This window comes from Nanorana parkeri, unplaced genomic scaffold, assembly GCF_000935625.1.
Source record: "Nanorana parkeri isolate BGI_ZX_2015 unplaced genomic scaffold, ASM93562v1 scaffold1479, whole genome shotgun sequence".
Taxonomy (NCBI): Eukaryota; Metazoa; Chordata; class Amphibia; order Anura; family Dicroglossidae; genus Nanorana; species Nanorana parkeri.
The window spans coordinates 59,275-73,987 of NW_017307747.1; the positions used below are offsets into that span (position 1 = coordinate 59,275).

At 41.9% G+C, this 14,713-nt stretch overlaps 1 protein-coding gene across 1 annotated transcript in view; it reads left to right on the forward strand.

The window, feature by feature from the left end:
• The first annotated feature begins 501 nt into the window (after positions 1–501).
• Positions 502–14,713, forward strand: part of METTL22 (methyltransferase like 22) — a 112,706-nt gene continuing 98,494 nt past the window's right edge. Inside the window, exons 1-2 of the mRNA XM_018570214.1 lie at positions 502–607; positions 7,935–8,276. Coding sequence (XP_018425716.1) covers positions 502–607; positions 7,935–8,276 — 448 coding nt within the window. The remainder of the gene's footprint in view (positions 608–7,934; positions 8,277–14,713) is intronic.

Consider the following 14,713-nt stretch of genomic DNA (forward strand, 5'->3'; position numbering starts at 1 on the left):
AAATTGGTTTGTGTCCAGGCATTCGCACATACAAAGATCTTAGTGGCACACTTTGAAACCCATGCACCTCACTGATCCGTAGTCACAAACAAGACATTTGGCTAATGACGCTGACATACTAGTCCTACAGACACACGCAAACTCATACTGGGGTTCCTAGCACACCTAGATACTCTGTCACACTGAGCCACACACAAACACAGAGGTACTTGCTGTGTTCATCGTCAGCCATTTTTCTTCCAGCCATCACCTAGTAGTGACTGATGAAATTGCGGTCAATTAGATCAGTTGATTGCACATAGAAACTTTATAAATCGGGTCGCATTTATGTGAATACAACTGATATCATATTGCAGTGAGGCTTGAGACTACTTATGTAATTAAAAAGCTGAACTGAAAAATGTATAAAGCTGAATCTTGCCTTTAGTAATATAAATGTTGTTGTTTCAGCCATCACATTTACAGCAATTAAAACATGCTGACCAGGGAGACGGGCCAGAAATGGAAGTGATTACCTTTACAAAAGATACCGTTCTGTCTGATGTCCATGTACACAGCTCGAGTAAGAAGCATCTTATGGTCAGACTAAACAAAGTAGGACAGCCAGGTAAGTGCCTTTTATTAAACCAGGTCTTTCTTGGGTTTTATTTCAATTCCAACATTTATCCAGTATACATTTTTTTCTTATGACCTACCCATTATGTTTCCCATACATCTTATAATCTGAAGTTCATTTAACCACTTGAAGACCGGGTTGTTAAACCCACTTCCTGTCCCGGTCATTTTCCAGTATTCATCGCTGCAGTACTTTGACTGACATTTATTCCGTCATACAAATACTGAAATTAATTTTTTTTGGGGACACCTAGATCTTTATTTTGGTGGTATTTAATCACCACTGGGGTTTTTATGTTTTACTATATATCGAAAAAAAGTACCAAAAATAAAAACTGTTTTTCCTTTTATTATGTTAGGAAACATTTTATTATTATTATTATTACCCATTTTTTTGGTAAAATATAAAAGATGGGGTACTGTTGGGTAAATAGACACCAAACATGTCAAGCCTTAAAATTGCGCACTTCCGTGAAATCGCAAAAAAACTACCACAACCAAATTTGGCCATAGGCGACTCTTTAAAAGCTTTTACCGTTTATCAGTTTAGTGTTAAAAGTGATTGATGGCCCTAAAATTATTGCTCACACTCTGACATTCGCGATGATATGTAACAAGTGTGGCATAATGGGTGCAATCGTCGATTTTGCATGTAGACGCACCTGACACATTTCTGCGCATCTATGTGGGGGACTTAAAAAAAAACAATTTTTTTTTTAAATTTTCATGTGTAAATTTTATTTATTTTGTCAGCAATTGTTTTTTTTGTTTTTTTTTTACACTTAACTTTATTGTTATCATATAAGGGGCTAAGAATCTCCCTATGTGATATCAAATTACAGTGACAGGTTCTCTTTATGGAGACATCAGGGGTCTCTAAAAACCCTAATGTTACTTAGGGACCCCCAAAGAATCTGATGAAGCAGAGAACTGCTTCACCAGCTTCTCTCCGGCTTCTGTAGTCGGAGAGTGACAGATGAATGCAGAAGTGATGTAGTAAATATCACTTCCTGCATTCAGAGAACGGGGAGCATGTACGGAGCCACATGGAACCACACTGCCAGTCCCGGAAAGGACGCTCCCTGCAGGGATTCCCCCCTCCACTGTCCGATCCTTCAGCGCTGACTGGCAGAACGGACGGGGAGGGGGCGGGTACAGCTGGCTCTGCCTCTAGATAGGCAGAGCCAACTGTCACGCAGCTGGGTGGATCTCGACAGTAATGTCGAGATCCGTCCCGGCTGCGGTGTCTCAATACCGCCGCTGTAGCTGGCGCTATACTGAGCTTTGGGTGACGGGAGGACGCTAGTTTGTGTCCTCCCATTACCCTTAGGAGAACTATGGGGAAAAGCACTGACCCCATAGTTCTCCTTTCATTTTTTTTTGTCTATTTTGTGCATTTTGAAAAGATTTAACATCACTTACAAAAAATTGTTGATTTAGGCTAGGTTCCAAAAATGGTGCAGGGACTGAGGGATAATACATAGCAAGCGAGATTGCCTGCCTGCAGGAACGTAATATGTACAGTCTCCAGGATAAAAGAGAAAGTATAAAAACCTTGAAGTGCATTAAACTGTATGTATAGCCAAAACGATTTGTCAGGGTTGTGTAGAGTAGGGAAATGTTAAACATGCTTCCAGTTGTTTTTCTAATACATATATTAAAGATGGAAAACGACATTCACTTTTTTTTAAGTTCATCTTTCCACAGAAACTACCAACACTTGATAATATTCCAATAGCCAAATGATTGTAAAGCAAAATAGGGTTTACAATGTAGTACTGTGGGAAGGTACTTCATTTAAACATTATACATAAAATGTAATAATAAAATGATTTTGTTCCATCATACCAAAAGCACAATAAAACTAACCGTTATTTTGTTGGTACATGTTGATCTAGTGTCCTCAACAGAACCTCATTATTGAGGTACTTCTCAAAGTTGATGCCTGTCATAGTTTTCCGCTTCTTTGGGACAGGGCTCAGTTACGTATATTCAGTTTTAAACACGTTTATATATAAGCAATCTTTTGAGAATGTAATCACAATAAAGTTAACTCTTGTAGCCATCAAGAGTTTAGAACATATACACAAGACATGCACAGCCTCTCAGAAAATGTGCAGCCACTGGCCCAAATTACGTAACGGTAACCCAGAGTTACCATAAAAATACTTCAATATCTTATCACCTTAAAGAGGAACTCAGGAATGTAAAAAGTTAACCCTGTCAGTATTTTATTTATGAAAACAGGTAGGGATCTAAAATTAAGGAGACTCCTTACTAAATCTTCATAAATTAACTGATTGCCTGAGTAATGTATATACTCTAATTTAAAGATGAAATCATAATATTATGCAAATATATACAGTGTGGAAAATTACTATTTGGTCCCCTGCAAATTTTGTAAGTTTGCCCACTTACAAAGAAATGAAAGGTCTATAATTTTTAGCTTGGGTGTATTTTAAATAATAGAGACAGAATATCAACCAAAAATCCAGAAAAAAACACATGATACAAATGTCATAAATGGAGTTGCAGTTCAGTGAGTAAAATAAGTATTTGATCCCCAAGCAAAACATGATTTAGTACTTGGTGGAGAAACCCTTGTTGGCAAGCAAAGAGGTAAGATGTATCTTGTAGTTGGTTACCAGGTTTGCACACATCTCAGGAGTGATTTCGGTCCACTCTTCTTTACAGATCTTCTCTAAATCCTTAAAGTGATATTAAAGGCTATTTTTCCCCCCACCCAATGTTAGTGTAAGGACTTACTTTAAATCATGCCTCTTTATTCGATCATCTTCTTCCCCCCAGGAAAGTGCCGCCCTAGGCAAACGCCTAGTTTGCCTCGCGGTAAATACGCCCCTGTGGTGCGGGTCTCCGATCCAGCGCTGACATCTCTGTCCTCCTCTTCCCTGATGTCCCACAGAGTCTGTGCAGGTGCACGCTGCTCCATAGACTTACCTTGTGTCTCTCCTCGTCTCCCGGCCGAACATCTGAACTGCGCATGAGCCCGCCCCAAGATCCTTTGGGGCCGCCCGAGACTCTTCAGACGTTCGGACGGGAGAGCACAGCGAAGACACAGGAAAGTTTAAACCTGTTTTTGCATATATCTACTGCTTGCTAGCAGTAGATATATGCAACAAAATGTGGGGGTTTAATAACTCTTTACGGTTTCTTGGCTGTCGCTTGGCAACTCGAAGTTTCAGCTCCCTCCATAAACCTTCTATAGGATTAAGGTCTGGAGACTGGCTAAGGCACTCCATGACCTTAATGTGGTTCTTCTTGAGCCACTGCTTTGTTGCTTTGATGGTATGTTTTGGGTCATTGTCTTACTGAAAGACCCATCCACAACCCATCTTGAGTGTTCTGGCTGAGGGACGGAAGTTCTAATTGAAGATGTTAGAATACATGGCCCCATCCATTGGCCGCTCAAATGCGGCAACGTTGGCCTGTACCTTTAGCAGAGAAACAGCCCCAAAGCATAATGTTTCCACCTCCGTGCTTGACTGTAGGGATGCTGTTCTTAGGGTCATAGTCAGCAGTTTTCTTCCTCCAAACACGGCGAGTTAATGCCAAAGAGCTCAATTTTGGTCTCATCTGACCACGGCACTTTCTCCCCATCCTTCTCTGAATCATTTCAATGTTCATTAGCAAACTTCAGACGGGCCTGTACATGTGCCTTCTTGAGGAGGGGGACCTTGCGGGCGCTGCAGGGTCTCAATCCATGGTGGTGTATTGTGATACCAATGGTTTGTTTGCTGTCCCAACTGCCTGTTTGCTGTTTGTTTGCTGTCCCAACTGCCTTAAGATCATTCACAAGCTCCTCCTGTGTAGTTCTGGACTGATCCCTCACTTTTCTCATGATCATCCTTACCCCATGAGGCAAAATCCTGCATGGAGCTCCAGACCGAGGGCGATTGATGGTTACTTTGTATTCCTTCCATCTGCGAATAATCGCTCCAACAGTTGTTTCCGCCTTGTGCAGGTCTACAATCTTGTCCCTAACGTCCTTTGACAGCTCTTTGGTCTTACCCATAGTAGTGAGGTTGGAATGGAAGAAAGATTCCGTGGACAGGTGTCTTTTATATACATAATGAGTTGTCGTTTGGAGCACCTTCTTAAATCGACAGGACTAATCTGTTTACCACATAGCCAGTCTGTGGGAGCAAGAATTATTGTTAATTGGTAAGGGTTTGAATACTTATTTTACTCACTGAGCTGGAACTCAGATTTGTGTGTGTGTGTGTGTGTGTGTGTGTGTATTATGTGGGTTTGGATTTTGTATTCCCTTAATAATAAAAACCTTCCTTTAAAAACTGCATGTTGTGCAACGACAATAAGGTTCAAAATATGCACTGCAATTTATCAGAACACTATGAAATTAAAACCACAGAATATTCTATTCCAGATATTAGTAAAACAGGACCATATCTCTCATGAAGTGCAGCTAGTTAAACTCTTAATATGAGATGACAAAAAACATTTCAGAGCCTAAAATCCTTAATACACACTAACCATTTTTGATCGATCGATATATATATATCAGACTAAAACATTGGCTTGGAGCTCATATTAGCTTCCTTTCTCACAAAATTGAAATTAGAGATAACTGTTACTGAAGATATAATTTAATACTATAATATAAACAAAGTATTGATATTGAAATGCAGTAATCAAAAGCAAATTAAGACAAATATGCACACAATCGTTTCCAGGATAATATAGCAGAACAGTGAGTACACAGGGGATTTTTTTTTTTCTAGTTAGTTGAATACCGTATAACACAGAGTTTACTGTAAAAGGTAATTTTCAATGTGAACTCTATTCATATCTTGAAAAGAGAGGGAAAGAAAGAAAAGAAAATATGATAGTGAATAGTTCTTTGTCCTTTTTGTCCTGCCTGAGACATGGCATCTTAATTTATCTTACAGTCTGGTACCATTGTCAACCTTTTTCTTGTTATCTTTATCTTGATATTGCCTGGTCTAACTAGACCCCCAAAATGTATAACCTGGGAATCTATGATGTTAAAGACTGAGACTGGCTGATATTTAGACTTTGTCTTGAAACCATGAACTTAAGAAGAATTCAAGGGTGAGTAAAAAATGCTCATCCCCATAATTCAAGCCGACCTGTGACACTGAAGCTGTCACAGGCCGGCTCTATTGATCGGGAAGTCGGAAAACGCATACCGCTGATCGCTGACTTCCCAATCTTCTCCCTGCAGAGAGCGGTGTCAGTCTGACAGTCACCGCTCCCCACTGGAATTCCCCCCTCCTCTGTCTGTTTCTCCAGTGCTGACTCAATCAGCCAGCGGGGTGGATCTCAACAGTATTTTCGAGATCCGTCCTGGCTGTGGCACAGCTCTACTCTCTGCTATATACTGAGTTTTGGGTCACCGGAGGAGATATACTGTTACCCCGAAGAGAACTATGAGATATACTGTTACCCTGAAGAGAACTATGGCCAAAACAGTTTTATAGTTCTTTTTTAAATTCACCTTTATTCTACAGAATAAGAGTACAACATGGCTTCCAATGTGCCCGTGTTACATTATGTATAGGTGATACATCTAGGCCTCAGTTTCTTTAGATGAGTGCTTAATTGTTAACAGTGGGGATGCAAGGGTTAACTGCTTGTTTTTTTCTTTAGGGGCTCAAAAAAACATCTCTTCTAATGCAGTTAATTCAACTGCATTAGACGTGAGGACAACGAGGGACATACTGTAGCACAGCTGGAGCGGAGGGGGGAGAGGTGAGCACTCCCCAACGCAGGACCGAGGAACAGGTGAGCATATTTTCTGTATTCCAGAGAAAAACAAGGATTTAACTCATGTGGTGTGGAGGGAGCCCCAATGCAGGGTTTAACTTTTTAAATACCTGAAGTTCTTCTTTAAACTGTCCGAGATTGTACAAAATGGTGATATGGGTCCCAGCGCCAGGCAAACCCCCTCCATACACTAACCAAGGGTTAGTTTTATGGTGATGGCTTTTATCTTTGTTTAGTTGTGTGGGGTTACTGGAGAAGCAACAGGAAGTGAAAAGAAATCTATACAAAGTGAGGGAAATTCCTCTCTTTCTGTTTTACCAATAACTAAAAATGTGGATTTCCTATCACTTTCTGTCTCGGTGACTATGGCGCCAAAACAGATCAAGAGGGTAAAACTACCCGGCAGGGACACAGACCAAAAAATATTATCTTTATTGAACATTGGATGTTTGGACCAGACCACCAGCAGAGGTAGCGAGTCAGTCAACAGTAAGTGAATTTAAACATGCTTGGGATAAACAATACTATTCTCAAAATGTGGACTGTTGCCAGACTTCTGTGCCTCCTACCGAAAACAGCATTGTAGTACACTTAAAAGCAAGTCAAAATGTACATTTTAAATGCAGAAATGTGAATCTGTCTTCTTGTCACAAATCAGAAAAGATCATACCTTTTGGATTTGCTGCAACAATTTTGTAGCAGATACAGAATATCCTGTTTTTTTAGACCAATCCTGTCTGTTATTTTTATTGCTATGATTTATTTATAACTCTGCTGGAAAATCAAAGTGGTTTGGAGTGTGATAGACGGGTTTCATTTGTGCCAATACGAGTGAAATGATAAATATGTATTCAAAATAATATTAAACAATCCAAGGCAATATCTCTTATTAATGTTAATATGAATAAACCACCCCAGCAGTTAAAACAGCATACAAATGTCCTGTTTGCTTTATGAAAAGCTTTGTTTCCTACATTGATGGTTTGTTTCCAGAACAGACCCAGAGGGATGATTTGGAATGAATAATAATGAGAAGTTCTGTACTATTTCTGAATGAGGTGGTTCACCTTCTTGTTTAGTCATTTAGCTGTACTGTTCTTTATTACAGTGAAACCTCTGATGTCAATGTAATGTTAGATGTTTCAGTGGGTAGACAAGGTACTACTCACATGTGTTATTGCTATAGACGCTTATAAGCATTTTCAGCCAGAGTTTCTCTTCAACGTGGAACTCAAGGTAAACTGCTGAATTCATGCATACTGTATCTCCAAAATCTCCTTCATTTATGTAGATGATGACATCTCTTTCCTAAAAACTTTCTGGCCAGAAGGTGTCTTTTGCTACTCATGAAAGCTTTTAGCTTTGTGCATGTATGTGTGAACAGTTTTACTTGCCAAATGATTTGTGATTCTGCTGTGTCTTGTAATTCTAACACTTCTGCTACTGGCACATTACACCCGTGTCACCTGCCTTGCCCTTTGACAATAAACTGCTAGTGTGATGTTACCAGACATTTTGGTCAGGTTTTATTAAATTTTTTTTTTTTTCTCAAGTCTTTCGGACACATTTTAAGATCCTTTGGCAAAACAGTACTTTGGAATCTGCAAGTGAAGACTGTATAATTATTACTGACAATGAAGACAAAGAAAAACAAAGGAAAGATGAGGGATCACTGGTTTTTAAAGCTACAAAATTATATGACATGCAAGCAATAGAAAACCTTCTTGATGAAGATGGAGATCTTGAAGTCCAGAGAAGGCCACAATCTCCTTCTGACAGAGATGATACCAGAGAATATGCTCGAGATGTGGTGTGCCCAACTATTCTAACAATTGGTAGTGATGGTCAGATTGAGGAGGAAGAATGTGTAAATAATAAAGATGTCATTAAAATAGGTAAGTGACATGTTTAAAAATGTGAAGCCATGGATTTTTACTAGTTTTGACTAATTAAGACTTTGCATAACATTGCTTAATTTTACCTTGGGTTATGCTGTATAAAGCCTGTGACACACCGCACACGAAGCAGTGCAGATCGAAGCAAAGCTGTCAGGCACGGAGCTTCATGTGCAGTGTGTGAGCTCAGTGCAGGCAGATAAATGACAGCACTTTCAGCCAATCGGCTCACGTGTAAAAACTAGCTGGACATCACATACTGGCGCGTGGGTTTATACGTAAGAGCCGATTGGCTGCAGATGAAATTTTTCATCTCGGCATGCTCAGCTATGCGAGCTCTCGTAACCTGACGTGCCGGAGAGAAAATCGCATTACACATTGCACGTGAAGGTAGCACACCACCACTTTTCACTCACCTCATAGTTCTAGCCGACCTGTGACCATGAGACTGTCACAGGTTGGCTCAGTAGATCGAGAAGTGAGCGAACACATACCGGCGTTCGCTCACCTCCCAATCCTGTCACTGCTCTCTGCCGTGACAGGGGAGGGGCTGGATTCCCCCCTCCCCGCTCCGATCCGCCAGCACTGACTGGCGGAACGGACCGGGGGTGGGTACAGCTGGCTCTGCCTCTAGATAGGCAGAGCCAGCTGTCACTCACGCAGCTGGGCGGATCCAGACATAATTGTCGGGATCCACTTCAGCTGCAGTGTCTCAGTATATAGTGAGCAGTAGCTTGCGGTATACTGTGGCGTCTCAGTATACCGAGAGCTGTAGCTTGCGGTATACTGAGCTTAGGGTGACGGGAGGACGCTAGTTTGTGTCCTCCCGTTACTCTAAGGAGAACTATGGGGAAAAGCCTTAACCCCATAGTTCTCCTTTTAAATAAGACAGGATGAGGTATTCCAGTGTTTTTAAAAAGTGTGTATTTGGTTGTTAGAGTGAACTTGCTTGCTCATGCAGAGCAAATGTCAACAGGTTCACTTTAAAGCGTATTTCCACTACAAATGACGGGTCTTCTATAAGTAGGCATCTTGGGTCTATTAGATGACTAATGTCACCTGTGGACCTCATTGAAGTTGATCAAGCACAGCACTTTCTGGGGGTATGGAGGAAATCAAGTGGCTTTACAGCCACCCAAATCAATTCTTTCTGAAAGCCGACAGTCTGCTTGTGGAATGTCTTAAAACCATTGCTACCAGCCATTTAGAAACAACGCTTGTTGACAAGTGGCTAAACTCATGTGGATATGAAGGCTCCTGTGTGAATGGAGTATGCACACACACTCCAATGGGAATAAAGGCTCTGAATGAACTCTTGTGCGAATGAAGGCTCTGCATGAATTCCTATAGCAATAAGGGCTATGAATGAACTTCTGTGCACATGAGGGCTCTGCACACTTCTCTGCAAATAAAGGCTATGTAGGAAATATTGTGGAAATGAAGGCTCTAAATGTACTCTCCTCAATCCCCTACCCAACCCCTTCCCCTCCTCCTTCCTCTCCATTCATCCTATATCCAGCTCTTGTGCTTATAATAAACATAAAAAATAAAGTTTTTTTTTTTTAAATCTTCAATTATTTCTATTTATAAATCCTATTAAAACGCACATTAAAATGGGAATATTGGGTGCTCTCTACCTCCCATTGCAAGTTCATTTAAAAAAGAGTCTAAGGCAAATATCCTTTAGTGACATGGCCAATGTACCGCCTCAGTTCATAGTCATTGCCATACTTTTTATTACTAATAACATCCAAAGTGTACACATATATAACTTGCATGTCCATATACAGCACACTCCATTTTCCCAATTCCAATCAGTGGTGGACAATTTTTTAAAAGAACGCTTTAATCGCGGTTTAAACTTACCTGTGTCTTCCCGCACGCTATATACAAGAGGGTATAATCCCCCATCTCCCCTCTCACCTCTTAACTTCCCATCTTCTCCTCCCCTATTTCATCCCCTTACTATACTCACACCCCTCTTAGAGTAGAGAGGATCAGGGGGGAATAAGAGAGGGAAACAAAATACAATGATCACCATTCAGCAAAACATTAGTGCCTCCTTTCCGGTCCAGTGTGATCTGCAAAAATAGTGCTTGCAGCATTTTTGCAAATCGCACTGCACCGGACGCAGGCACTAATGTGCCACACGCTTGGGTGTGGGCGATCACACTGCGGGCGGGGGCAGGGCTGCGCCATTAACTTCAATGCATCTTCACGCCCCCTACTGCCCCTAAATGGGAGCCGTCCGGAGTGCGATACAGTGAGTTCCAGAGCCTGACCGCTCTGGAATGCACTGTTTGTGGCGGGAACTGGCCCTTATAGTCTATACTTCTCTTTTCTCATGCCTTAGATAGAATAGCTTCCTTCTGTCCGAAGTAATGGGCCCTGCATATCACATCTCTTGGTTGCTGAGTATTCATTCTTCTATATACTGGTACTCTATGTACTCGGTCAATTTCTATCGACTTCTGCAGGGGCCTACCCAGGAGATTATTGAAATTTCCAGTTAAAGTTGTTCCATGTCTGGAACAGATGTGCAAATGCAGTGTAGTGCATTTTTACCGCAATTTTCCCACGTTCCGGTGCTATAGATTTTTGTAGCTTAAAATGGGCTTTCAGGTGCAGTCCAGTGTGTTTTGTATGTGTTTCCATGTATTCCAGACCAGAGAAAATGAGACGAGTAGTATTTTTTTGTTGTTGTCTGGACCGGAATTGACTGCACTGGTGTTAACAGAGCCCAGAAATACCATCGGGATACATTGGGATGCTTTTTTGGTCCGGGAACAAACTGTTCATGATCCGGACATGGTGTGAACAAGCCCTTAGTCTGTGTCAGGGACCAGAGCTCCTCCAGGTGGCACTTGTGTTCCAGTCCAGCCGCCTCCTGCTTGTGTTCCAGTCCAGCCGCCTCCTGCTTGTGTTCCAGTCCAGCCGCCTCCTGCTTGTGTTCCAGTCCAGCCGCCTCCTGCTTGTGTTCCAGTCCAGCCGCCTCCTGGCCTGCACTATAGTTGTTCTGGATTATAACGCATGTCCAGAGACTCTGTTTCGACCACAGCAGTGTTTTTCTGTTATCCTTCCAGACTCTGTCGACCCTATGTGCGTTCTCCAGTTGGACCCCACTGTTCCTCACTCCACTGCTCAGTGTGAACCTACCGATCCGATGCCTGCTGCCCAGCTCCTCGCCTCTGCTGATTGATGCCTGCTGCCCAGCTCCTCGTCTCTGCTGATTGATGCCTGCTGCCCAGCTCTTCGCCTCTACTGATCCGGTGCCTGCTGCCCAGCTCCTCGCCTCTGTTGATCCGGTGCCTGCTGCCCATCTCCTCGCCTCTGTTGATACGGTGTCTGCTGCCCAGCTCTTTGCCTTTGCTGATCCGGTGCCTGCTGCCCAGTTCCTCACCTCTGTTGATCCAGTGTCTGCTGCCCAGCTCCTCGTCTCTGCTGATCCTGTGTCTGCTGCCTAGCTCTTCGCCTCTGCTGATCCAGTGCCTGCTGCCCAGCTCTTCGCCTCTGCTGATCCGGTGCCTGCTGCCCAGCTCTTCGCCTCTGCTGATCCGGTGCCTGCTGCCCAGTTCTTCGCCTCTGCAGCTCCGGTGCCTTGGCTGCTTGTCCAGCTAAACTTTGTGGGTCCTTCGCCCAATGTTTGCTCTGGTCTTGGTGAAGGTGGTGTGCCCCTTGCAACTGAAGGGCCTGGGGGTTTGGGCATCCACTTTAGGTGGGGTGTTCATGAGCGCAAGCCCAGACCTGGTAGTGGTGATGTCCCGGGAAACGGGAGAGCTCCATCTGACCCTTCCTAGGTTCCAGATGGTGTCACTGTGTTCTCAGAGGTGTGTGTGGTAACCTGGGTCGGGTGGCCATTGCTTTTGGAGGTATCCAGGAGGTTTGCTAAGCGCACTGACAGTCCTAGTGACCCCCCCCCATGCTACTCAGAGGTGGTATGCCCGCGGCCTCCTAAGCTCCTCGGTGCAGGAGGGTATATGCTGCAGAACCCTAGTGCCGATGGCCTTCATGTTGGGATGTCGGTTGGCTTGCACTGGCAGGTTACCTGACCCCGGGGGTGGGGGGGCTGGACCAGTCCCCGGTCCATAGCAGTGTGGCAATACGGCAAATTGGCAGACATACAGGCCTTCTGTGGTCGTGGACTAGTGTGGCATTTGTGGACCTTATTTTTGAACTTTCCGCTTGGGACTTTATTTATTTATCAAGGGGGGGGGGGTTGTCGTTGAGGCCTGTGCTTCAGTATTGTTGCCATAGCCTGTATCCTGTTCCTGTTGCCTCTATCCTGTTTCTGTTCCTGCCTTGTACCCTGACGCATACGCAGCAGAGATCTTCAGCCGGGAGAAGAGGAGAGACACAGTGTAAGTCAATGCACATAGCTGGGAGCATGCACTCGGACTGACATTATGGAACACAGGAGAGACAGTAGTCAGCGCTGGATCAGAGACCGGCACCAGCGCTGGAGGGACTCTCTTTAATGTCACTTTAAGATACCCCTGCCCAAAAGAAATACAAATTAGCTGACATTTGGGGGGGAAGGTGTTTTTTTAAATCATATTTTATTTTTAAAATAAAAGTACACCCTATTTGTATCTCCTTTTTATTTAACCTTTTTCAACTTTTGATAGTTAACAGATATCAAGGTTGCAAAAAAAAAAAAAGTGGATAGGTCTAAACTGGATATCTCATGTAATTATACTCCATTTTCTTTTTCAATTGTTGCCATTTAGGTTTGACAATTGTGGCACAATAAAAAATTAAATTGATCAAATTGGATTGTCCCTCCTATACATATCTAGACTATTGTCTTTAGGCGACAGGTCAGGTTAATTAAACGGATACATTGTCAGATGTAATCATGTAAAAGAATCATCTAAAGAATTTCCAGTATTGTGTGTATTTTTTTTAAATAATGAGCTGATTTCTTTTTATTATATAATGTATGTGAACAGTTGTGTAGAATGGCATTCATATATCTAGAAAGCATCAGTTGCAATATCTAGAACTACAATAGATCAGGGTGATCACATTATAATAATATGCATGTTTATTGAAAACCATGGAAGATGTTTTAGATGTGTTGCATGTCATCAGAATAGTATGTAATGCAAAAAGGAATTAATGCTGTACAAACCAAAAACATATCACAAATTATATGGTATGGATATTCATTTTATTTCAATGTAATGCAATGAAAACCTATTTAGTGAAGCTTAGTAAAAGACACAAACATTTAAGGATATGACCATTGTGTTGCTCTCATTGGAAGCAGAGAATAGCAAGTTAGCTTATTTCAGGAAACAAAGGCAATTTAGATATTACACACAGTTTTAAAAAAAAACAGACAGCGATTACAAATACATTCTGAAAATATTGAATATGTCAGTTGTAATGCTCTCTTGATCACCTGGGACATTTGAGGTCTACTAACCTAATATTAATAACTCCTACTTTTAGTATGATCTCAGATTTGTATTCTATTTTTACAGATTTACACTAGCTAACATATACTAGCAACATTTTAGAATAGTTACTTATATGATTTTATTCATGAAAATATTGCAACCCAGTATGTGACTATTATATTATAATGTTGACTTCTGGCTACATTCTGATATTTGATGATTTCATTCAACGTAGTAGCCATTTAGTAAATAAACAAGTTGGTACTTATTGTCCAATGAAAGCTAGCTTTGTGTATTGACCAGTACATATTTTAAGTACATATGGAACCAAACAATGAAAATACTTTTTGTGAGCAACTCAAACAACATGCTCAGAGGTTCTTTACTTTTATATTGTGCTTTTGTAAAAAACCCACTTTAGTGAAAGCCTACCTCTAGTGGGAACCTGGCATGTCATCTTTACAATAAAATGTCATATGGGTGACAGCAGGCTGGAAAATTCAGAGGGCAAATGTCACAGCACAGAAAATGTATCTCGCGCTATAAACATCAAAAGACATTTCCATTTCCCAGCTTATATTATCGTTCAGTGTTGGTTATGGCTGTGGGTACCATCACCAGTGCATACCTTTTTAGATATGCCAAATTATATGCTTAAACATTTTATTTCTAACAGCATTTCAAACTCTAAAATATGATTTTTTACCAAGGATATATGCTTGGAAGGGATATTTGTACTAGCAGATTAAACTTGGTAACCATTTTATTAGATACATTTGAACTACCAGATAAAACCTTTTTTAACCTTAACCACTTGCCGTCCGCCCGTTGTAAAAAAAACGGACGGACGGCACTGCAGCATTGGTGGGTTGCTGTCTCCAGACGGCATTTTTTTTCTGCTCGCGTGCGCCCCCCTTGCGGGCACGCACGGGCAGAAAAGACCCGACCAATGCAAACACCCGTTACCGGGTGTTTCGCATATAAACGATCGGCGGCTCCATAGCCCGCCGATCGTCTATATGTGCTCGTTTTTTC